This window comes from Microcebus murinus, chromosome 19 (assembly GCF_040939455.1).
Source record: "Microcebus murinus isolate Inina chromosome 19, M.murinus_Inina_mat1.0, whole genome shotgun sequence".
NCBI classification, from domain to species: domain Eukaryota; kingdom Metazoa; phylum Chordata; class Mammalia; order Primates; family Cheirogaleidae; genus Microcebus; species Microcebus murinus.
In genome coordinates this window covers 28,710,162-28,732,487 of record NC_134122.1, presented here as the reverse complement: position 1 = coordinate 28,732,487, position 22,326 = coordinate 28,710,162, and the positions used below count along the sequence as shown (strand labels likewise).

The 22,326-nt window shown below is 53.6% G+C and overlaps 3 protein-coding genes across 8 annotated transcripts; all 3 read right to left on the bottom strand.

Annotated features, from left to right (window-relative positions):
* Positions 1-2,771: 2,771 nt before the first annotated feature.
* Positions 2,772-5,475, bottom strand: MOSPD3 (motile sperm domain containing 3). Of its 6 annotated transcripts, none has more exons than XM_075995340.1 (7): positions 5,200-5,475; positions 4,752-4,816; positions 4,549-4,686; positions 4,250-4,325; positions 3,811-4,040; positions 3,099-3,263; positions 2,772-2,978 (listed from the first exon to the last, which is right to left on the bottom strand). In XM_075995340.1, the coding sequence occupies exons 2-7, from the start codon at positions 4,774-4,776 to the stop codon at positions 2,947-2,949; spliced, it is 666 nt and encodes a 221-aa protein (XP_075851455.1). In that variant the 5' UTR covers positions 4,777-4,816; positions 5,200-5,475; the 3' UTR covers positions 2,772-2,946. The 6 variants fall into 6 exon arrangements, with proteins under 6 accessions (XP_075851455.1, XP_075851456.1, XP_012614654.1 ...); XM_075995341.1 differs by having other exon boundaries at positions 5,285-5,475; XM_012759200.3 differs by having other exon boundaries at positions 4,549-4,816.
* A 1,100-nt stretch (positions 5,476-6,575) lies between these two features.
* PCOLCE (procollagen C-endopeptidase enhancer) lies at positions 6,576-11,598 on the bottom strand. The gene is made up of 9 exons (XM_012759196.3): positions 11,394-11,598; positions 10,401-10,509; positions 9,777-10,035; positions 8,772-8,896; positions 8,137-8,273; positions 7,558-7,811; positions 7,242-7,319; positions 6,961-7,131; positions 6,576-6,820 (listed from the first exon to the last, which is right to left on the bottom strand). Exons 1-9 carry the CDS (start codon positions 11,486-11,488, stop codon positions 6,660-6,662), a joined length of 1,389 nt encoding a protein of 462 aa, XP_012614650.1. The 5' UTR covers positions 11,489-11,598; the 3' UTR covers positions 6,576-6,659.
* An 896-nt stretch (positions 11,599-12,494) lies between these two features.
* Positions 12,495-21,981, bottom strand: FBXO24 (F-box protein 24). The gene is made up of 10 exons (XM_012759186.2): positions 20,192-21,981; positions 19,855-19,953; positions 19,578-19,761; positions 18,400-18,638; positions 17,958-18,192; positions 17,147-17,305; positions 16,760-16,881; positions 16,371-16,502; positions 13,476-13,646; positions 12,495-13,136 (listed from the first exon to the last, which is right to left on the bottom strand). Exons 1-10 carry the CDS (start codon positions 20,423-20,425, stop codon positions 12,774-12,776), a joined length of 1,938 nt encoding a protein of 645 aa, XP_012614640.1. The 5' UTR covers positions 20,426-21,981; the 3' UTR covers positions 12,495-12,773.
* Between the last annotated feature and the right edge of the window lie 345 nt (positions 21,982-22,326).

The window sequence follows — 22,326 nt, the reverse complement described above, 5'->3', positions numbered from 1 at the left end:
TGGAGATATACTTCCAAAACATAAATTCAAAGCTAAAATAATTTTTTGATTTTTTAATTATTATTATTATTTTTTTAGGACAGAGTCTTGCTCTGTTGCCCTGGGTAGAGTGCAATGCCATGATCATAGTTCACTGCAACCTCAAACTCCTGGGGTCAAGTGATCCTCCTGCCTCAGCCTCCTGAGTAGCTGGGACTACAGGCACATGCATCACACCTAGCTAATTATTCTAATTTTTTGTAGAGATGGGGGTCTCACTCAGGCTAGTCTTGAACTCTTGGCCTCAAGGGATCCACCCCCGCATCAGCCTCCCAAAGTGCTAGGATTACAGGTGTGAGCCACCATGCCCAGCCCATTTACCTTTAATCACAGCTTCAGGAGGCTGTGGCCCTGGCTCTCACTCCCAGGGCAGCCACATAAATCCTAGGGCCCATCTCTCAGGCTACTTTGTCCTCTCTTGTTCCCAGCATAGCATGAGAGGGCTCACCCAACTCCTCAGGACACTGGAAAGTAAAGGCCTCTTAGTGTAAGACTTGGAATACTCCAGCTCCTAGGTTTCAGGATGCAATTGCCCTCTTCTGAACTCCCTGAACCTGAATTGGTGGGTTCTCAGGACCTTGAACTGGGGTCAGAAACTTCCTTGACTATTTCCTTCCTTGATACACAGTCCAGAACAAATTTCCCCAAGTGGCTTCTTAGCCCTTCTTCACCTTGTCCATTTGCTCCCTGTGGTGGACAGAGTAAGAGTCTGGACAAAGATGTCCATGTCCTAATCCCTGAAACCTGTGAATGAATGTTACCTAACAAGACTAAATGGACTTTGCAGATGTGACCTTGAGATGGATGAGTTAAGGTGTGGGCTGAGATGGAAAGTGTCATGGGCTGAATTGCAACCCCTCAAACTCACACGTTGAAGCCCTAACCCCTAGTACCTCAGAAAGTGGCTGACCTTAGAGGCAGAGCCTTTAAGGAGGTGATGAAGTTAAACTGAAGCTGTGAAGTTAACATGGGTCCTAATCCAATTTGACTGGTGTCCTTATAAGAAAAGGTGGACACACAAAGAGGTAGCAGGGATGTGCATGCACAGAGGAAAGACCATGTGAAGACGCAGTGAGAAGGTGGCCACCTGCAAGCCACAAAGAAGAGAGGCCACAGAAGAAACCAAACCTAGCAACACTATGATCTTGGACTTCTAGCCTCCAGAACTGTGAGAAAATAAATTTCTGTTGCTTAAGCTACCTGGTCTGTGGTATTCTGTGAAGGCAGCCCTAGCAAACGAACACAGGGAGATTATCCTGGATTCGGGGTGAGGGGATGTAATCACAAGGGACCTTATAAAAGGAGCCAGGAAGGGCAGAGAGAGAGAGAAAGGAGGTGTGATGACAGAAGCAGAGGGTCAGCCACAGATTTGAAGATGCTCCACTCCTGGTGTTAAAGATGGAGGAAGGGGCCACAAGCCAAGGAATGCAGATTGGCCTCTAGAAGCTGGAAAAGGCAAGGAAGTGAGATTCTCTCCTGGTGCCTCCCAAAGGAACATAGCCATTGATTTTAGCTTCAGAAGACTCACTTTGGATTTCTAACCCCCATAATTGTAAGACAATACATTTGTGTTGTTTTAAGCCACAAAGTTTGTGATAATTTGTTACGGCAGCTTACAGGAAACTTAATAAACTCCCACTCCAACTGCAATAGGCTCAGTATTGTTTTCTAAAAAAATCAACTTAAAAAGTCTGTATCCCAAGTCCCTCCCACCTCCATACCGCCCCTTCACAGCTGTGAAGTGTCTCAGAAAGCCTTCACCACACCAGCAACAAGCCCTTTTCACAGCAAATACTATCATGATCATTAACCTGTGTGGTACCTCAAATGCATTTTGGAGACCAGGGCACAGCCAGTTCAGCATGAATGGCTGTCCTCCATGCACAGGTAATTTGCCAAGACGGGTTTGCTGGGCCATGGCACAAGCCCTCCCCAGACTCCTAGACACAGACTGCAGACCCACTCAGCCAAACCCCCCGGAGGCAAGCTCTGGCGTGGCAGGGACAAGACTCCCAGGGTAGTGGGGCAGCTCCCAAGGTCCCCAAAGTAAAGCTGGAACAACAGATAACCTTCCAGTGGTGTAACAGACTAGGTCTGTCTTAACATTATCTGGCTAATTTTTTGTCCCCAGTCAGCAATCTACCCAGTGTCACTGGCTCCATGGCTGGGAGGGCAGGGGAGCTGGAAGCCGGCCTTTTGAGGATCCTATTCTGTTCCTGTGCCTTAATTTCTCCTGCCTGGTTAAGGTGGGGTCGTGTTAGGCAAGCCCATCTCCCCACATCTTGGCAGGAACCTTGGTGTTTCTGATCCATGAGAGTTGAAGTCTTAAAGGAAAGGTAAAAACAGATAAAGGGTCAAAAAGGCAGAAGAGGACTGTGGGGATCATAAACATGCAGGCAACCCTGGCAAGAGGCTCTGTTGGCTCCAGATGGTGAGACTGGAGTTCTACAGCAGGGGCAGGATTAGGTGGTATTTTGGGTTTGTCTCTTTTTAGGTTAGGTACATTGGCTTAGGGACAGGATCCCATTCTAGGGTTAAAGTGGATCTTAAGAATCAACTTGCCCAATGCCTTCATTTTAGGGGTAGAAGGAAATGTCTTGCTCAAGGTCACACAGTTTTTTGGATGCAGCATCAGGAGTAACCCAGGTCTTCTATCTCCTCACTAGGCTTCTTCACTGTCTGGGTACCGAGAAAGAAGTGGGAAGATAGGGGCAAGTACCCTACATTTCTCATTTTAATTTTAAAAATGTATTTTATTCAACTTGGAAAATGAGTACAAATCCCTGGGTATTTGGGGGGGTGGACAGGAAGGGGAAAAGAGGAGTTGAGGCAAGGTAGGGGCATCACAGTGGCTGCCTCAAGTCCCTGCTCAGGTCACAGGTGGGGGGAGTGGTTTGAGCAGGGGGCTCAGGTCCGGAGGAACACCATGGTGAGGAGTCCTGGAGAGGGGACAAAGAAAAAGCAGGGTCACGTAAGCAGCCATGGGGCTTAATTAGCTCTCCCTCAGCCCGTGCTCCCCTTTCTCTGGGGCCTGGATCCCCAGCCTCGATTGTGCTCACCCAATACGTAGGCTGCCACCAACTTTTGTCCCAGGGAGACATGCAGGACTTGAGGCAGCTGGCTGCCAAGTTCGTCCTGGAGTGGAAGCAGCAGGAAGGCCACAGAGACAATCCCCGTCAGCAAGAATAGGAGGAAGGAACTAGTGGCCAGTTGCTGGTGGGGGTCTGAGAAACAAAGCTCATCAGAAGCTGTGGCCCCCATGCTACCCAGCCCAAGGGCTCAGGGAGGAGGCTGAACATGGATGGCGTATCTACTTTTCATTGCCCTCCAGGGGTGGCATGCTGCACAACACAAGAAACTGTCTCTCCTCTGGTCCCTCAGCATTCACTCTGTCTTCACAACCATCTTCTGTGCATCTATCTGACAGGCAGAGACCTCTCTCTAACCCTCATACCCAGGACACAACTCAGTAAGCATTAATTGCTCAATACAGATTTCCTATGGAACTGAACTGAGCTGGCACATGACAGGAAGTACTGCAGTTAGACCTAAGGAAGAACTTTCTCCTCTAAGTAGAAGTCAGAAACCAGAGAAACTGCAAAGTCTCTTTTTCCCCCTTACTTGATATAAAATCTCAACTCCTAGGAATTTTTCCACCAAAAAGCAAAAAGACTGACCAAGAGACTCTTCAAATCCAACATAGCTCATCTGTAGGGTAATGCTAGTTCCTCCCTCCCTACAGAACTCAAGAATCCCGATCTCCCAACTCACTCTCCTGGACGTGTTTGGCTGTGGGTGGTGCTGTCCCAGCAGGAGGCCCTGGGTGGGGTGTTGGGTCGGGCTGTCCCTGAAGCTCAAGGGGGTATGCTGGAGCCCTCAGAACCGAGGTGATGTCCTTGCGTCCCACTACTCGGCCCTCAGCGCCCTCCTCAGACAGCTCAATGCGGAAGCGGTCCTGGATGTCATAGTGGCTGGGAATGGGGGCCACGTGGCGAATCACACTGGTTCCAAGATAGGAGAGAGGCCCATTGAAGGGAAGTGAGTGAGAAGCACTAGTCCAAGTAAATCCAGGCCTCCCCCCACAGAAGCCTTTCCCTTACAGAGCAGACAGGGTGGGGAAAACATGTTAAAGAGGACAACGTCTCAGACCTAAGACAACAGGTGGCAGCGACCCCTGGCTTCCATCAGCCTCCCCACCATCTCAACTCACATGTCAATGCAGGACTGAGGCTTCACATATCCTTCTGCGTCAAACACCCTGTATTTGGTAGGTGCTGTGCACAGGACTGGAGTACAAAGACAGGCAAAGAGACCCTAGACAAGCCCTGCCCATGGTGGGTCACTGGAGTTCCTTCTGCCTTCTACCCCAAAGCTGGACATGAATCTTCCAGTACCCCAAGGCTGGACATTTGACCCTATCCATCTGATTCCTCCAGCCCACACATCCCTCCAGTGTCCTGCCGCCAGCCCCCAGATCCCTTGCAGATCCCCCAGTGCCCATCCCTTTACCTCGGAATCGAAGCGCAGTTCCTGTGGGGTTATAGAGGGTCAGCAGCTGCCTGGGCCCGCTCCGCTGGTCCGCTCTAAATACTAGATCCGGGGGAAAGACAAGGACCGGGACAACGGGTCCCAAGGGAGGAGGGGCGCCCCGGGACCCCCGGCTAGGGGCCCCCGGGCCCACCAGCTCCTGGTCCTGGGGCGCCCCACGGCGCATGCAGGCTCTAGGCGGTCGGACATCCGAGGGCAGAGTTCAGGGGACAGGGCCTGGAGTCTAGAGCTGGGGGCGTGAGGGGCGAATGGGGACAAGATGAGCTCGTGGGTCAGGGCCTGGACTGATCCCACCGCCGCCGCCTCAGAACCCCGTTCAGTGAGGCTCCCACAGAGAAGGACACAGGCCTCCCCAACTCTTCCGTCTTTCAGGTCTGCCCCAGGTTCCTTTAGACTCGCCCCCTGCAAACCCCACCGCGATGACCACGCCCACCCAGCTAAACCCGGCCCCTCGAAGCTTCCAACCACGGCCTTCTCTTCAGGCCCGGCTCGTGATCTCCATAAGCCCCGCCCCGCCTCTGGTCCCGCCCCTTCCGGGCGTTCTGGGGCTCCCGCCCCCTCTCTGGCCAGACTCCACCCGCTACCATGGCCTCCTGCAGAGCTGCCGCTTACGCTGCCTGCTTTCCAGGAGACCTTGTCTGCGCCTCCGACCCCTCCCTGAGCTCCCGCCTCCGAATGGCCGCTCGCGCTGTGACACCTTGTGGTCAAATCATCTGCCAATCAGCTTGTGGCTAGACCAAGGATGCCATGTTCTGGAGAGTCCATTCTGCACTTCCGCCGTACGGCCTCGTTTCCGCCGTATGTACGCGCCGATTGGTGCGCTTAAAGACCACACAGACCGCCCCCGCCCCCGGCGCCCGCGATTGGCTTGACCCCAGGGTCATAAGAATTTTACTGGCGTCTCTGGCTCGAACCCTAGCCCTGTAGTAACTCTGAGAGACGGAAGCGGGGCTTCGATCTGGGCTTTGTTTCTTCCTGCCCACTCTGAGACTGTCCAAATTGTTGGATCTCCCACGAGGAATCCCTTTTCCTCCAATTCAACTACAGACTCTCCTCCTAGAAGCCTTTGCAGCAACCAAAGCTTGTTTCCCGTTGTACTGGTTGGAGGTTGCTGCCAGCTGGGACTCGGATCTCAGCCCAGCCTAGGCTTGTCTCCTGTCCCTCTCCTTCCTGTAAGGGGCCTGGGAAATCACTCATATTTGCATAGGGAATTAAGATTTGCCAAACTCTGTCACTTACATCATCCCTTCGAATCTTCAACTCGTCTTACAGACGAGGAAACAGCCTGGGTAAGGTGAAGAATCTCACCCTAAGCCACAAAGCAGTGGAGCAAAAACAAAGTTGATCGTATCTGAAAGCCTTCCCGGAGCACTGTATCATATGTAGAATACTCCTATACCCCTTTGTTCTCCTATCATGCTTTTGTTTTCTTTATAGCACTTATAGTACTACTTGACATCTTATTGTTTCTCACTCCTCCAGGAGAATGTTCTCTCTTCCCCACAAGAGTAGGTACTTTGTTTTGTTTCTGTTGTATCTTCACTTAAAACAGTGCTTGCCATTTGGAACGAACAAATGAATGAGTGGCTAGGATGAGCTTTGAGCCGAGATCTGACTGGACTTAGAAGAGGATTCTGGACAGAGAAAACAGCAAAGCCCTAAGCCAGAAGTGTACTAGAAACCAACAACGGGAAGTGAGGTGGCCAATGTGACTAGAACTGACCAGTGCAAGGGAGACAATAGTAAGAGATGAGGGGGGAGGGAGAATGCAGATTACCTAGAGCCTTGAACCCACAGTAAGACTTTGGATTTTATTCCTAGACCAATGGGAAACGACAGGAGAGTTTTGAGCAAAGGAGTGACGAGATATGACTTAATTTTTAAAAGATTGTTCTGTATGGTAAATATCTGTTGAATAAATGAATGAAAACAGGAAAAGAAATTCCCCAAGATGGGCCCCTAAACCATAGAAATGAAGATGTGACCTCTTCCTCAGTTAAGAAACATTTATTTGGATAAGAAAGGGAACCCAAGGGCTAGAGCTAGGGCTGGAGTTGGCCTGGGTCTCAGGCCTAGGACTCAGCAGCCCGTGCAGGTTGGGAAGGGCACTTCCTCTTGCTTAGGTTGGTGAGGATCTGGTCCTGGTTGGGCCGGTAGGGAACCACGAAGCTCTCTGGAGGAAGTATGGGACCTCTGTTCTCTTCCACCTGGCCCATCAGCAGATAACTGGCTCCTGGGGGAGAGGGGAGGGAGGGATTGAGAGCTCCTGTGGTTGCTACAAGTATTAAAGGCATCTGCTCACTCACATTCTACACCTCAATCATCTTAGTACGGCTAAGTCCCCTCCTCCCCATTTCCCCACATCTTTGTTACCTTTCTTCATGGAGGGGCACTGCTTGCAAGGCACATAAAACTTCAGGGAGGTGTCAGTGGGCGGAGAGGGCAGGTCCAGTCCTCCGGTTTTGTAAGCACCAATAAGACTCACAGTGACGGTGAGGCCCTCCCCTGGTCCCCGAACCATGGACTTCACTGTTGCAGTCACCACTGTGGGAGAATGGGGGTGAGAGATGAGGGAACAGGAGGCCAGGACAGGACTGGAACCACTAAGGGGGGGGTGGTTAGAGGAGCTGGAATCAGGGTCGGGGGCTTCCTACCCAAGTTGCTGGCACAGAAGTTGCTCTGCAAGGTGCCTGTCCTCCGGCACTGCTTTGGGCAGGGGACACTGGGAGTATCTAGGAGAAAGGAGGTGCTGTTTGTAGGGGGCAACCTACTCAGCAGGTAGGAAGGACCACTTTCCACATAACAGCCTCATTGATTTTAATTCATTCAGAGCTCTGTCGAGCTTTGGGTCTCAGCACCCAGTACAGCCATTGGCACAGAGACACAGTGAGTGTTGTATAAATGAATGAAGAACTTTTTGAAACAGCTCCCTTCAGTCCGTGTCCCCTTCTTCCCCCTTCCCAGACTCACCAGGGCCCACCGGAGTTGCCTCTGGTTTCTCTGCAGGTGGAAGTCGGGGCTTGGTGGGTGCCTTGACTTTAGGCCCAGTTTCCGGTTTAGTGCCAGGGCCAAGAAGTGGGGTGTCCTCTCCTGGGCTTCGGGCTGGCCCTTCCTCGACAGCGCCCCGCGGCAGGATCCTGTAGGAGGCTGAGAAGCCGTCGGCAGTAACGCTGAGATCTGAGACAAACTGTACAAGGAGTTCGTTCCCTTCGGAGGAGATGCGGCTGCAGGTGGCGGGGCATTGGGGTGGTGTCAGGGTGGTCTGTGCACCGGGGCTCCCTCCCCAGTACGGTGGCCTTTTAACCTCTGCCCTCCTGTCAGTTGCACTAGCTTCCCAACTTCGCAGAGCCCCACTTGCCTGTGGACCCCAGACCAAAACCCAAGCTTTCTCTTTGACAGGCGGCTACCTGCCCTGCCCACCCGTTTGCAGCCCATGGGACCAGACCCCACCCCTTCCGCTTAGCCCCACCTATCAAAACTGCCACGCGGTCCCCTCCCTCTCTCACCAAGGGAAAAGGGGACTCAGGGACCCAGGTCCCGCCCCCTCACCCTGGGATCGTGTCGCCGCAGAACTTCCCCAGCCTCTTGGCGTCGTCGCTCATGGCTCCATTGAACACGCTGACCGAGTCGTAGCGGCAGTAAGTGTCGGGCTCCAGGTCAAACTTCTCGAAGGTCAGCGCGATGACCTGGCGGCAGGCCAAGGCGGAGCTGCGCGGCTGGACTCCGGCGCCCGCACCTCTCACCGCCTCTTGGGCTCAGGCAGCAGCCCCCACTGCCCCCTCCTGCGTTCCCTGAACCCCTGCCCCCCTGCACCCCCACCTTAGTACGTTCACACCACAGCTTGGAGGATTACACCCACCCACGGGACCCTGCAGGGGCATCCGTGGCGGTCCTCAGCAAAGTCGAGTCCTGGCTCACACTCAAAGGACAGACCTCCACCCCACCCCCAGCCACCAGCACCACACAGTTATATTTGTATGGTGTACTTCGCTCTCTTAAGACTCGTCACACTTGTAATTTTACATTTTTTTGTTTGCATGCAAGCAGGACCTGGGTCTGGTTTTGGTGCCCACCAGCGCAAGCTCAGTGCTCAGGACATAAAAGTTGTTCAATAAATCTTTGCTGGCTGCCTGCCGGAGGGCAACGCCTAGGTCCCCAAGGGCAGCCCGGGCGGGGGTCAGTACCTGGTCTGGGGGCGCAATGATGTGCCAGGAACAGCTGATGCCAGGGGGGTAATCGGACTCGGGCCAGTTGGGCGTGGTCAGGGTTCCCTGGGCCTTCTCCAGCCGCCCCCCGCAAAATTGGTGCTCTGGGGAGGGGAGAGAGGAGCGGGGGTGGGGGGCGGTGGAGACCCTCGGTCAGCTTGAGGAGAGCTCTAGGCTGGGAGCCAGGACAGGATGTCTGGGTCTCAAGATGAGGGGACAAGAAGAAGGGGAGGAAATCAGGGGTAGGTTAGCAGAGAGGGGGCTGGGAGAAGCGCGGCTCAGGGAACTCTTGGACAGCCGGCGCCCCTGTGGTGGTGGAAGGGGGAGGAGAAACTGGCTGGACTTATTATTCCCTTCTTGTCCCTCCCGGACCCGTGGCCACACCACGCCTCTTCCCCTGGGAGATCCCATCTCCCCGGCCTGGCAGAAGAGTCTCCTTTGTAGGCTGGATAGCCCATGCTGTAAGGGTGCCCTGGACTTGGGGCAAACCCCCGAGGCCCCTTTGGGGAAATCCCTGCCTGAAACATTTCAAGGGAGACTTCTGCCGCCAGGAGGGGGTGATGGGACCGCAATCGGGAGCCCCGGGCTGGGCGCAGGGGGCTCCGGGTCAGAGGAACCTATCAGTTCCCTGGCCCTGGGGTGCCCCCTCGCGCCGGTCGGAGGGAGCCCGATTGCGGACGGGGGCGGGCAGTTACTCACCGTCCCAGTAACCCCAGGCCGCCCATTCCACCCGCGGGTCGGTGACCCATTTCCGCCTTGCGCCTGGGGGGGGGCCTGGAAGAGGGGGTGGGTGGGTGCGGGAGGGGGAGAGAAGACCGGGAGGAGGGACTGAAGGGGCAGTTAGTGAGGAACGTGGATAAGGGAGATATTGGGGGCCCTAGGCTCTCGGGCACGGGGAGTCTGGGACTGAGGTTAGGGCTGGGGGCGGGGCCTGCGCCGGGGCGGGGCCAGGAGAGGGGAAGGCGGAGGTGAGGGAGGTCTCACCAGTGCCTGAGGTGGCCCGCCCGCTGTACCAGAGCAGGAAGCCTCGTCCTCCCGTTCCCTCGTCCGCCGTCATCCTCAGGGTTACTTGGTTGCCGGGGGCAACTATGGGTGCCGGCCTGAAGGTCCCGCAGAAGCGTCCGAGCCGCTGGCCCGAAGTTCCAGACCCAGCAAAGACCTCCAGAGCATCGTAACGGCAGGCGGGGTGCAGCTCCAGGTCGAAGACTCGGAAGGAGAGGGACACAGTCTGGCCCTCAGGGACCTGACGGGACCCACAAAATCAGGCCACATATAGCCCAGGGAGAAGGGATCCCCACTTCCCCAGGCAGGGGCACGGCAGAGGGCCTGGTCTCTGCAGCCCAGCTGTGGCTTGTGCAAGGGACAAGATGTGAGTTCTTTGGAGAGATTAGGGCCGGAAGGTTGGGAATGGAGAATCTGAATCTGGGTGCGGGGTGAAGAGCTAAGGTGCGAGAGACTTGTTGTGCGACTGATGCCCTTAGTGACCAGAGAGGGGAGAGGACCTAGACCAACCCCAGGTTGAGAAAGTGGTGCTGGTGGGCGGGTTAGCAGTCAGGCCTTTGCCTCTGAGACTTTGATAAGAGGTAGTGACCAGAGGGGCCTTCTCACCGTCACTGTCCAGATGCACTCCTTGTTGGGGGGGTAGAGGTTGGGGAAACCCTCACTTGCCACATAACCTGACTCCCCAGTCACATCCCCTCCGCACAGGAACACGGGTCTGGAGGACAGAAGAGGGATCAGTCAGGAGTGGAGAGATTGGGATGGGGTAATGGGGACAGAGGCTGGGGAAGAAAAGCCAGGGGGAGGAAGGAGAAAAGTCTTCCGGGCCCCAGGGCAGCTTCAGCCGGCCAGGATGGGATTGGGGTGGGAAAGACACTAGCAAAAGACAAGGATAAGGACAAAGTGAGACAAGCAACTGGACCATACCTCCAACCCCCCAAGTCCCTACCCCCACCTCAAGAGAAATTCCTGGTCCCCACCCCCACCCCAAGAATTCCCGGAATCCTCCTCGGCCCCCCTTCCTCACTCACCCCCTCCCCCTGCCTGGCAGTCGGGACAGGAGCCGCCTAACTACTTCCAGATGTGGACACAGCCACGAGGCGGTGTGGGGGGGGGCTGATGAGGGAACAGCAGCAGCGATGGCCCTCAAGTTGAACCTGGAGGAGCCAAGTCCCTTAGCTCCCACCCTTTGCCCTGTCCTGTTCCAGCTAACTGCTTGAGTGTCTGACTCCCAAGTCTCCACTCGCTGCCCTCTCCTCCCCCGACAATCTCTAATTCCTTCCTGGAATCCAGATGTCCAGCTGCCAGGCAAGTTCAGTCTTGGCTCTCTCAGGGTCTGTGGGGGGCCAAGGGTCTGGGTGATGGGAAGACTTAAGAGGCTAGAGGACAAAGAGTAGAAGGATGGGAGCAGAGGTGACCTGCTGGAGACTATGATCTTGCAACAGTGGGAGAGGACTATGGGGCCAGAGAAGGGTAGGGCAGTGGGAAATCTAGGGGGTGATGTGTCAGCAAAAGAACCGGCAAGATCCACAGGCATAACCCCCCAGGAATCAGGGCTTTTGACACTCACTCGAGCTATCTGGAAGATGCCAAGAGACCTACCTGGTGTAGTTGGGGGTCTGGCCCTGGGCGAAAGGAAGCAGGGCCCAGGCAATGAGGAGGGGCCCCAGGAGGGAGGCTGTGGCAGCAGGCAGCATGGCTGGGGGGCAGGCGCTGGGGTCCTCTAGACAGAGGCAGCAGCTGAGTTCAGCAGCGGCAGCGGCAGCAGCAGGATAATCAGTGCCAGATGAAGCAGCCTGGGGTGTGTGGGCGTGGGGACTGGCCAGTGGGGCGGGCGGCGGGGAAGGCGGGACAGGGAGAGTACAGCTGGGACAGTGGTGAGTCCAGGGACCTCTCTAGGTCTAGGACACATCAATATTGATCTAAGTAGGGGATGAAACAATGAGGGGCAGAGGCCGTAATCCAGGAATCAAGTCCTGTCATCTGGAACCCTACTCTGTCCTGTGCTCCCAAGCACCCTGCAAATACAGCCTCTGGGCCCTGTGAGGACCCGACAGCCCTGGAGCCTCCCCACTCCCTACTTCCTGGGCACCAGAAGTGCTTCCTTAGACTCTCAATTCCTAATCACTGGTCCCCTTCCTGGACACCCCCACCCCAGCTTGTTTCTTCTTCAAATCGCTACTACCTTCTCTCCACACCTGGGCCAGGGTAGGCCAAGGAGAAAGAATTCTGCTCACTCATTTTCTCTCCCACATATCTGAAGGTACAGGAGAGGGGCAGGGAGGCATGGCATGTGGATAAAGGGAATGTTCCTGTAACTGAGGAAGAGGCAGAAAAAGTAAAGGGAAGGACAAATGAGACCACGCCTGGGAGGTAATGGCAGGAAGAGCAGAGCAGGGCTATCACAGGAATGAGGAAAATGGGCAGGATGCTTTCTGGGGTCAGAAGGAAGCAGCCACTCCACAATGGGATGGAGGTGAGTCTGGCAGACAGAGGATCCAAGCAGGGGATCCAAGTAGTATAGGCTGACAGCTGTTCGAGAAGGTGGGGCCAGGACTTCCAAGTCAAAAAGGCTGAGTGGCCTCTTGGAAGGGGACAGCGTGCTGGAGGGTTCAGGTGCCCTCAGCTCTGCAACAACTGAGAGCTACAGCAGCTGGTACTCTGCCCTCCCTCACCCACCTGCCCCTACCCCACATCCCTCCCAGGCCCCAGGCTTCCAAACTGGGCCTCGCTTCAGCCTTTTATTCTATTTGTCCATCAAATCTCTTGTCCATGATAGTCAGGTTGGGGGCCCCTCCTGGGCAGCCCCCTGAACATTTTACAAAACAGTTTCCTGCCCTACCCTGGCATGTCTGGCAGTCCCCACCCCCCGTGACCCCACCCCATGCACACACAGTGTTCATTGCTACCATTCTAGCTCTCCTTAGCCCCTGCCTGGCCCAGGGCCAGACTCCCTCCAGGGGTGAGGATAGGAGAGGGGGGTCAGCTCTCAGGGGGTGGGGGGCCTGGGCCACCCCCTCCAGCAGCTCTCTGCAGCATGTCCAGGGCCTCCCAGAAGAAATCCTTCTGTGCAGCCATCAAGGGCATCCAGCCCACGATCTCCTTCATCTTCTCCATGCGGTCCTGCAATGTGGGGCAACTGTGGATCTGGCTGAGGTACTCCTCACAGGCCCGGGCCGCGCCCCCAGGGTCCTGGGGTGCTCCGGCCCCTAGGCTGGGCTCCGGAGTCCCCACCACCCTGCTGGCTGGCAGGTCCCGATAGGAGGGATTGTGCTCGATGTCATGGCTGGACAGCATGTAGAGGCACTCCCGGGTGGAGCAGAGGGAGCAGGCGCACAAAGGGACCTTGGAGGAGAGAAGAGGTGTGGCTGAGTAAGCCTGACATTGTAGGGGTCCCAGGGAGCTCGGGCTAACCCGCCTGTTATGTTCTTCCCTCTCAGACCAGCTGTGAGCCAGCAAGTGAGCTACAGCTGGCTAACTCCCACGGTCATGTGAGGTCGGATGAGGCCAGCAGGGTCTGTTAAGGGAGAGAGCTGTGCTGCGTGGCAGGAAAGGGAGGTGGGATGGTGCTGGGGTAATAAAACCCCTGGGTCCCTGCAGGAGTCCCAGCTACAGCCCTGTGGGCTACCTGGCTCTATTGCTCTTGCCTCCCCTGATTGCCCATGTGCCTGACCCTGCTCTGACCTTGATGTGGAGCTTGACGAAAGAGGCACTTCCCTTAGGCCAGCCAGGTAGGCGGCCCCCAGCCCCACAGCCGCAGCCCAGCAGCTCCTTGCTGAAGTCCGAGCCCTGGCTCAGCACCAGGGAGTGGTTGAGGCCGCACCACAGGGCAATGGGACATTGCAGATAAGGTACCTGAGGACACATGGTAGGGTCCCTGAGTGAAAGACACCAAGGGACTGGAGGACCCAAGCCTGAGAAGGATGACTGGAAGACTCAGGCAGAATGTAAACTAGGGAAGGAAGAGGTCTGCCCTGCTGACCACTGCAGCCCCCAAGAGTCTGGCCACATGGGGTTTTGTACTTCTGTTTGTACCTCATCTTTGCTCCCCAGAAAATAAGCTCCTTGCCCGAGGCCAGGGCCTGCCATTTAGCCCCTCATTCTCAGCCCGAGTATCTGTACTGCATCCTGCCTTCCAGCCTCAGGGAAGGACTAGCCTTCTTCTTCCCCAGGGTTAAGGCCCCTCTCCCTCCTGGGGCTATTCCAGGTTAGTACCCCTGAGGAAGGACCTTCCTTCTCTAGCATTTTCAATTTGTCACATCATTCTCTTCCAAAATGGCCACCCTATTTTAAGAAAACATTTCCATCTGATGCCATCTGCCTCCTATCTCTCTCTTTTAAGTAGCATGGTTGGTTACATGACCACTTTGAGGTTGACCACATTCTTGTTCCTTACCACAGGCATTCTTTCCTGAACCTCCTTGTGATCTGGCTTCTCTCCCTACTACGCTACTGACATGCTCTCTCCAAAGGCACTTGACCTCCCAGCTGCTAAATCCCAGGGCCTCTCCTGCATGCTCATTCTCCTGACACTGTTAGTGCTTTTATTTGGAAGGCACAGATAAGTAATTTATGGTCATTATAGGAAATTTACAAAATATTGGCAAACGAAAATTAAAAAATCACTGGAAATCCCACCACCATTAATATCTTGCTAGATAGTCTTCACTACTGCTTAAACAAACACATATAAGTTGTGTGTTTTTAAACAAAAATAGGATGTACTTTGTAAAGCATTTCATAAATGCTTTTAATTTTAGACAGAGTCTCGCTCTGTTCCCCAGGCCTGAGTGCTGTGGCGTCATCCTAGCTCACAGCAACCTCAAACTCCTGGGCTCAAGCAATCCTTCTGCCTCAGCCTCCCAAATAGCTGGGACTACAGGCATGCACCACCATGCCTGGCTAATTTTTCCTATATATTTTTAGTTGACCAATTAATTTCTTTCTATTTTTGGTAGAAACAGGGCCTCGCTCTTGCTCAGGCTGGTTTCAAACTCCTGACCTTGAGCGATCTGCCCACCTTGGCCTCCCAGAGTGCTAGGATTACAGACCTGAGCCACTGCGCCCAGCCATTTCATAAATGGTTTTTCATCTAAAAATACTGCATGGGCCGGGCGTGGTGGCTCACGCCTGTAATCCTAGCACTTTGGGAGGCCGAGGCGGGCGGATTGCTCAAGGTCAGGAGTTCGAAACCAGCCTGAGCGAGACCCCGTCTCTACCAAAAATAGAAATAAATTAATTGACCAACTAAAAATATATATACAAAAAATTAGCCGGGCCTGGTGGTGCATGCCTGTAGTCCCAGCTACTCGGGAGGCTGAGGCAGTAGGATCGCTGAGCCCCAGAGTTTGAGGTTGCTGTGAGCCAGGGTGACGCCATGGCACTCACTCTAGCCTGGGCAACAAAGTGAGACTCTGTCTCAAAAAAAAAAAAAAAAAAAAAACTGCATAAAAATACTGCATGACCACCATGTCAGTAAATGCACTTCTACAGTGTTGTCACACTGTCACCCTTCCACCCATCCTGTCTGAAACTTCCTGCTCCCGTGGCTTCTATGATATGGCGTTAGAGGGATGTGCGTGTGCGTGTGCCTCCTAGCTCAGAAGCATCTCTTCGTCACCCGCTGCCTACATGGGGCTACTGCCCACAGTTACTCTCTCTATCTCTATTTTTGTGCTTTCGACCTTGTTCCAACTTGGAATCTAATTGCCTGCTAGACATTTCCAATTTAGTGTTTTACTCTCACTGCAGGAAGTCCAAATCACACTCTTTTTCCTCAAACCAACATCCCCTTTCCAAAACTCATGTTTGTTGGTAATAACATCTTTCTTCTGGAGCCAGTGCTATCTTACATCCTTCTTTCTTACATCTAATTGGTTTTGAGGGCCTGTTCGTTATCTTCCAAAACATCTCCTACATCCATTCTTTTTCATTCTTGTTGCTATGGTACTAGCCCCAGGCCCTTGTCTCAATTGCTGCCATCAGTCAACAGCCTCCCAGTGGGCTTCCACTCTCCCTCCTGTGCACTAAGGCTAGCTGACATGTTCTCAGTCACCTCTTGGAGACTGCCTTCTCCTGCTCCAGAACTTGCAGTAACTCTTCCCTAAATCTCTACCTCTCCAGGCTTGTGGCCACTTATACTACCCCATATCTCACTGATTCCTAATGCTCCCTCTGTGCTTTGGTTAGGCCAGTCTTATCAATGTCCCAAGCTTATGTGCAAGCTTTGTCCCCACCCCCATCCCCATGGAATGTCTCTTCCTATCCTACCTGAATGCTATCTAACCCATGAGGCCCTGCTCACATCTCATCTCTTCTAGTTACTCTAGCCCACCCAGGCCCCCCACCCCTTCACTACATCCCTATTGCACTTAAGAGTGTGCACTGCACAGAACTGACCTCACAGTGCCAACCCTGGGTAAAACCTGCAACAGTCCCACAGGCGTTACGTACTGACTGACTTGACTTTCCTGGGGAGTAGAAAGTGGATTCTATGGAAATTGGAGAAGTGGACAGATCCAGGGGTTAGGGAACTGGAGGAAAGGGGTCAGGATGATAGTTGCTGGGAAATACTCTCACCTGTGTGGGTTCCCCTCGGTCCATTTTGTCCCCTGTCCCCAGCTGCCCATATCTGTTATTTCCCTGCATAAATATTCGGCCAAATTCATCCACCAGGCCAAGGTGATTGTAGCCAAGAGCACAGAAAAGAATCTAGGAGGTAAGTTAGAAATGGGAGGTGGCATTCAGTTCCCTCCAGAGGAATTCTGAGCTCTGCAATCTCCCAACCACTAACGTGCCCTTCCCAGCTAATCTCTTTTAGCCATGCCCTCTAAGTTAGCCCTCTCCCTGGGTCCCCTGTCCCTCCTGGTCAATCATTTGATTCCTGCTCATATTTCAGACCCTCAGTACCTTCCAATCCCTAAAGTGCCACCCCTCTTGTCTGCCCCATCCCTCCAGGATCCTCCTACCTTGGCTGGCAGTGAGAGAGCAAGCGGCATCTGCTGATCCAGGGGGTCAAAGGCTTGAAGGGTCCCAAAGAGATCACGATACACCCCTGGGGTATGCACCTCAAAATACACTCCCCCCTGGTCTGGGGGGTCAGGAGACCTCAGCTCAGCAGCTTTGGGCACCCATTTCCTAGGGATAAAGCCCCACCTGGGACAAAAACTCCAAGATCCAGGGAGTTTCACACCCACTAGAAATGCATCAGCTATGATGCCTGGGAACCTAAACATATCTTTTCACTAGGATGCCCTAAAGGGTTCACCAAAGAGTTTGAATAAGGGTGAGGGGTATCGGTATTTGGAGGGTGTGTCTAAGGCTGGGGAAGTGAGAGGAAGGCAGGTGGTTCTTACCCGTGATGTAGAGGGTACTGCTCTGGTTGGAAGCCATGCAGGCCACACGTAGGTGAGGCAGGCAACGGGACACCTTCCTCAGGGCCAGCTGAACTGTGTAGGAACGTGGCTGGTCCAGCTGGGTTTCATTCACTACCAAAGAGTAGATCTTTCCTTCCTCTGGGAGTTGGGGGGGGACAACAGACAATTATGTTGCGGAGGGGACTCTACAATATCCTCATTAGCATCCTAATAGACTCCCTAACCTAAGCTATCTGGGATTAAACATTTATTGCCCTACAGTGGGGATGGAGGAAAAAGGGTAGAGATGAAATAAGGGACAAATAATCTCAAGTCCCCCAGACCCTGGCAAGAGAGGAGAGGGAGAGGAAACCTAGCAGTTAGATTTGGCAGAATCCAATTTGAGTGAGAGATCTAGGGATTTAGGGCCCTTCCTAGCATTCAGAAATCTACAGGGTCTCAGGCTTGGGGGTGTGGTCAGGCATACAGGACACTGGGAAAGTGGGAAATAGTTTTGGGTATAAAGTGAGGTGCCTGGCAAGGAGGTTGGGGAGATTAGAATTTTAAAAATCAGGCATTCACTTGAGCAGTGGTTTCCAAACTATTTTTTTTGGCAGCAGAGCCCTTTATACACATGAAACATTATATGGAATCCTAGACTAGAAGATAGACAAGAACATAGTTATCTGGATTGAGACCAGGGTGAAGTGGCATGCAGAACCCTGCAGAAGAGGCTTCCCACCCACTTTCCTGCATCAGGGCCTGAAGAATCTGCAGGAAACAATTTGCAAACCACAGCTTTAGGCCACACCTGTGAGGAGCAGTAGCGCCCGCTGGGTCTCCTGACCAACCAGTACAATCTGTTTGAAGCTCATGGAGTGGTGGAATGTCATCTTGAAGACCCGCTGCCCACTGGACTGCAGATAGACCTCAACACAGTCACAGGCCCGGCTGCCGGTTGTGCCTACCACACCGGGCTGCTCTCGTGTGGCCAGGACGTAGAGGTATTTACGGTAAACTGTGTCACATCTTGGGTCTGAGGCAAACTGTGGGAAAAGGATGGGAATGAGGCTGGAGCAACTGGCTGTTGGGGCAGGAGATGAGACACTGGATCCTGGGTTGGGAAATGAGGACTTGTTTTCAGGTTTTGGTATGGGAGAGCAGATCTCCTGAGGAGGACTCCTCAGGACTGGTGGGGGCCTGGGTCACTGGAGGAGGGGTGAGTTCTCAGCCGCCAGGGTTCTGCTACTCACATCCTTGGCTCCTCGACACAACACAACATAGCGGCAGGCCCGCTTCCACTGGATCTGGCCAAGGGTGGAGGAGACCAGGGCATTTTTGAGAAAGAAGAGGGTTCCCACGTAGTCAAGAATGAAGACGTGGTCCTTTGTAGGCAAGAAGCGGCGGTAGCCATGGGCTAGCAGTGGGGCCACGCTCTTGCTGAGACATCGGCGGCGACCTCCAAATGCCTGGAAATATAGGCCCTTTGTGTCTGGAATAAGGGAAAAGATGGAAGGTTTAAGGGATGGAAATGACAAAAGGGAGATGAGTCAGAGCTCGGGCAAACTAGATTTCTTAGACATCCTGGTATTTAGCTCCTTCCCATCCCCAGGACTGGGGAACAGACCCCTTCCAAAAGAGATGTGGAAAGAAAGATTGGATTATATCCCTGTGTGAACTTTAGTGTCTGCCCCACCTCAGCCCAGGGCCATATAAGTGCTTCTTGGGGAGCACTTCTTTGGTTCAACCTTGCATCACAGACATTAAGGGAAACAAAACAGATATAGAAAAGAGGCAGAAAGAGCAGGGAATGGGGATGACCAAGAAGAGCCAGTCACCCTCAGCTCTAGATCTGCTATCTGGATTCCTCTTCTCCCAGTGGGTGAAAGGAAGTAATTGGATAGGGGCTCCCTGGAGGGGAAGGGGTTTAGAGCATGGTTCCTAAGGGGGGAGTGATTTTGTCCCTTAGGGGACATTGGTTGTCACAATAGGGGAGTTGCTACTGGCATCTAGTGGGTAGAGGCCAGAGATACTGCTAAACATCCTACAATGGACAGGACAGCCTGCTATAACAAAGAACATTTTCACCCAAAATGTCAATAGTGACACAGTTAAGAAACCCTCACTTAGAGAGGGGAGAACTCCATGTTTGGGGAGTGAGGGCTGCATCTAGGATAAGATTGGGACAGTTTGAATACAGAGAAAGACTTGGCAGGGATGCTAATAGGGCTGTGGGTGGGACGTCTATTGGAGGGTGGCTCCAGAGACTTGAAAGTACTTCATGGAGTATGTTTGAATTGGATATGTTTCTTCAGAGAAGAGGGCCCTGGAAGGTTGGCTGGGAGTGCAGAGGTCATCAGGCTACTTTACAGAGCAGGAAGGATAGGTAGGACAGAGGCCAGGAGAAATGGAGGTTCGGGGGAAGGTATACAGTTAAGAATGGCAGCTCTCTTCCAGGGCCGGACCCCAGAACCCTGCTCTCGGAGGCGTGGACTGAGCCTGCGACAGATGCGTCTCCACACGCCCTCAGCATCGCACACTTCGTGGAAGTAGTGGCAGGTCTGGCCTAGGGCAACTACATCTCTGACTGGGAGGAATGAGACAATGTGCTCCACCTGGGTGCAAGAGGGAGGAAGCAGGGGTCATCAGCAGCCCCTCTGTGGTCCAGCCCCCAGTCCTGTTATTCTCAATATTCCCCCAGGACTCACCAGCTCTGGGGGGAACAACTGAAAAGAAATTGGATTCCCTCTCCCCTTCTTCTCTTCACCCCCAGGCTCTGGGCCACAAGAAGGGCAGCTCCGCTTCACCTACCCAAGGAGAAAGGGGAGTATAGGGGTTCCGTGAGGGTCCCACCTTTTCTTCTCCTTCTCTCAGCCCATCTTTTGTTAACTCCTATCTTGGGGGTCATCTGACTCCAGCTTGGTGCTGTCAAATCCTCCCATCTCTCTCTCCATGTCCACAGGCCATCCCTCCCTGTCTGCCTTGTTCCTTGGCCCAGCTGCTCTAAATAACCCCTCCCCAATCTCTTGTGGTCACCTCCCTCACCCTGAGCCCCTCCTCCCGTCCGCACAGCCCGGTGAATTTTGGCAGCTTCCGTCTCCGGCTTCTCCTCACCATCCTGACTGCCCCCTCCCTGCTCCTGCCCTCATCTCTCCGGGGCCCTTGGCCCCCCGTACTCGGCTCCCTGGCCCCTGTCCCTGCTGCCTTTCCCACACCATGTCCCCTTCCTGGGCTTGGGGGACCTCTGGGGCCCCTCTGCCTCTTAGGCCCCTCCCCCATGGAGTCTGGGGCAAACAAACCTCTCTGTGACCTCACTGTCCAGCCACTGTGACCTATTCTCCTTAACTTTGCCCGGGAAATTATCTCTTAGACAGCTCCTGGGTTCTAGCTCATCTCAAGCCCTCTTAAGGCTCCAGGGATATGCATTCTACTGGAGAAATAAAGTGTGAACTATTGGTTGATAAGGCTTTTACTTTCAGGGAGTAGTAGGAGGTTTTCCCACTTGAGGCCCTTTTAGCACTAACTATGCAGAGAAACATTGGTGAATTCTTCACATATCAGCAGGCTGGGGCCTCCAGAAATTTGTAGCTCAAGAGTATAAGCTCAAAATAAAGAAAGAAAAAGTATAAACTCAGTTTGACAGGTGAGAGGGAAAGGTGCTAATGACCACTTAGCTCACAAAAGCATGCACCAGATGACAGTGGGTACAATTCAGCACAAACCCTTTACAGGCTCTTGAAAAACACTTCCAAAAGCAGACTGCTTTCCTGGGGGACAGTGACACCATTGCAAGTATGAAGGGCAACCTATTAAGGTAGGAGAAAGGGATGGATTTACTCTGAAAGCTTAGGATCTCTTCCTAAGCCGTAGCTTAGGAATCTCCGCTAGTAGCTTCATCTTATGGGAGGTGACATCTATGAGGAGAAACAGCAGAAGCCGGGGTCGGGCCTGTCCATGTCCGGGCAGAACATCTGCACCAGCTAATCCAAGGAATAGCTGGCTCTTGCTGGAGCTCAGAGGAACCCAGTCCTGCAGGACAACCAGCCCTCCCTACATATATCACAGATCCATTCATTCACTGTGCTAACAGGCAGGCCACCCGGTCAAACTCCCTTATGTATAGTGACTAGCAAACAGCAAGATTGGGATACCTAAGATAGAATTTTAATAATTCAGTAACTGTTTAGGAATATCATCATCTGAGATGTGACTTAAGAGAAAGCAACATAAGTTCCCTGTGGCTGGGCAAGTATCAACATATGAAGGGGACTATGGGACTTATGCCACTAAAAAGGATGTTAAAATTTCTAAGTGGACAGAAAAAGTATTTTCCGCTTCCTCTTGCATTTGGGTCCCCTTTATTCACTCTATTTCACTCCAGGAGGCAAACAAGAGGTTGTGAATAGAAAAAAGTCCCCTGTGAAAGTTGAGGGGATGGGGAAGGGCTCTGCGTGGAGGATTGAGACCTGGCTTCTAGGGCCAGCTGTCAGGAACTTGCTGCTTGCTCTTGCTAACTCATCTTCACTCTGCCTCTGTTTCTCCATTCGTAAAACGAAGGGGTTATTCTAAGTGATGGTCCTTTCTGGGCCTCTATGTCTGGTTATCCCAATTCCTGCCTACTAGTTAGCCTTCTCTGGTGAGGCTGGCAGGTCGGGCAACACTTCACCTACTCCGTCCTCCGCGAGTCAGGCGTCTCCAGGCTCTGGGAAACAGCCCGCTCGCCCCCACCCCGGGGGTCCTGAGACCCTTGCAGGGCCTCAGCACCCGCAGCCGGAAGTTGCCTGCGCGACCCCTTCAGCTGCGATGACCGCCCTGTGCACTGGCTTCGGGCAGTCACCTGGCTCCTTTCGAGCTCTCACCCCCTCGACGCTGGCTAGCTCCCTAACAAGTCCAGCTCGCACTCGCTACTCTAGCCCCACACTGAGCTCCCAGTCGGCCCAGCGCCCCGCGCTCACATTCTTTACCTCAGTCTCAAAGTTCTAGCTCACCCGCCTCCTCCTTAGCGAAGGGACCGCCTTCTCGCCCATGCTATTGGTAGGTAGAGCCTTTCCTCAGAGAAGAGACCGGGCCAGGTTCCCTCCGGAGGACTTAATTGGCCTTCTTGACAGTCACTCGCCTGTATCTGGCTTGCGATTGGTCTTCGTTGGTAGGCGCTCCCTGCTTGCGGTCTCTCGGCTTCT

What these genes read in the sequence shown, in the direction of transcription:
- PCOLCE (XM_012759196.3), bottom strand. Translation starts at nt 11,488, where the DNA reads ATGCTGCCTGCTGCCACAGCCTCCCTCCTGGGGCCCCTCCTCATTGCC. An exon ending in AGTGCATCTGGACAGTGACG is followed by an intron (nt 10,036 to 10,400) that starts GTGAGAAGGCCC and finishes GGGTCCCGTCAG; the next exon opens with GTCCCTGAGGGCCAGACTGT. An exon ending in CTTCTGTGCCAGCAACTTGG is followed by an intron (nt 7,132 to 7,241) that starts GTAGGAAGCCCC and finishes ATTCTCCCACAG; the next exon opens with TGGTGACTGCAACAGTGAAG.
- MOSPD3 (XM_012759200.3), bottom strand. Translation starts at nt 4,753, where the DNA reads ATGCGCCGTGGGGCGCCCCAGGACCAGGAGCTGGTGGGCCCGGGGGCC. An exon ending in CCTCAGTCCTGCATTGACAT is followed by an intron (nt 4,041 to 4,249) that starts GTGAGTTGAGAT and finishes TCTTGGAACCAG; the next exon opens with TGTGATTCGCCACGTGGCCC. An exon ending in AGCCAAACACGTCCAGGAGA is followed by an intron (nt 3,264 to 3,810) that starts GTGAGTTGGGAG and finishes TTTGTTTCTCAG; the next exon opens with ACCCCCACCAGCAACTGGCC.
- FBXO24 (XM_012759186.2), bottom strand. Translation starts at nt 20,425, where the DNA reads ATGGGGGAGGGGCCTAAGAGGCAGAGGGGCCCCAGAGGTCCCCCAAGC. An exon ending in GACGGGAGGAGGGGCTCAGG is followed by an intron (nt 19,954 to 20,191) that starts GTGAGGGAGGTG and finishes CTCCTTGGGTAG; the next exon opens with GTGAAGCGGAGCTGCCCTTC. An exon ending in TCGTCAAGCTCCACATCAAG is followed by an intron (nt 13,137 to 13,475) that starts GTCAGAGCAGGG and finishes CTCTCCTCCAAG; the next exon opens with GTCCCTTTGTGCGCCTGCTC.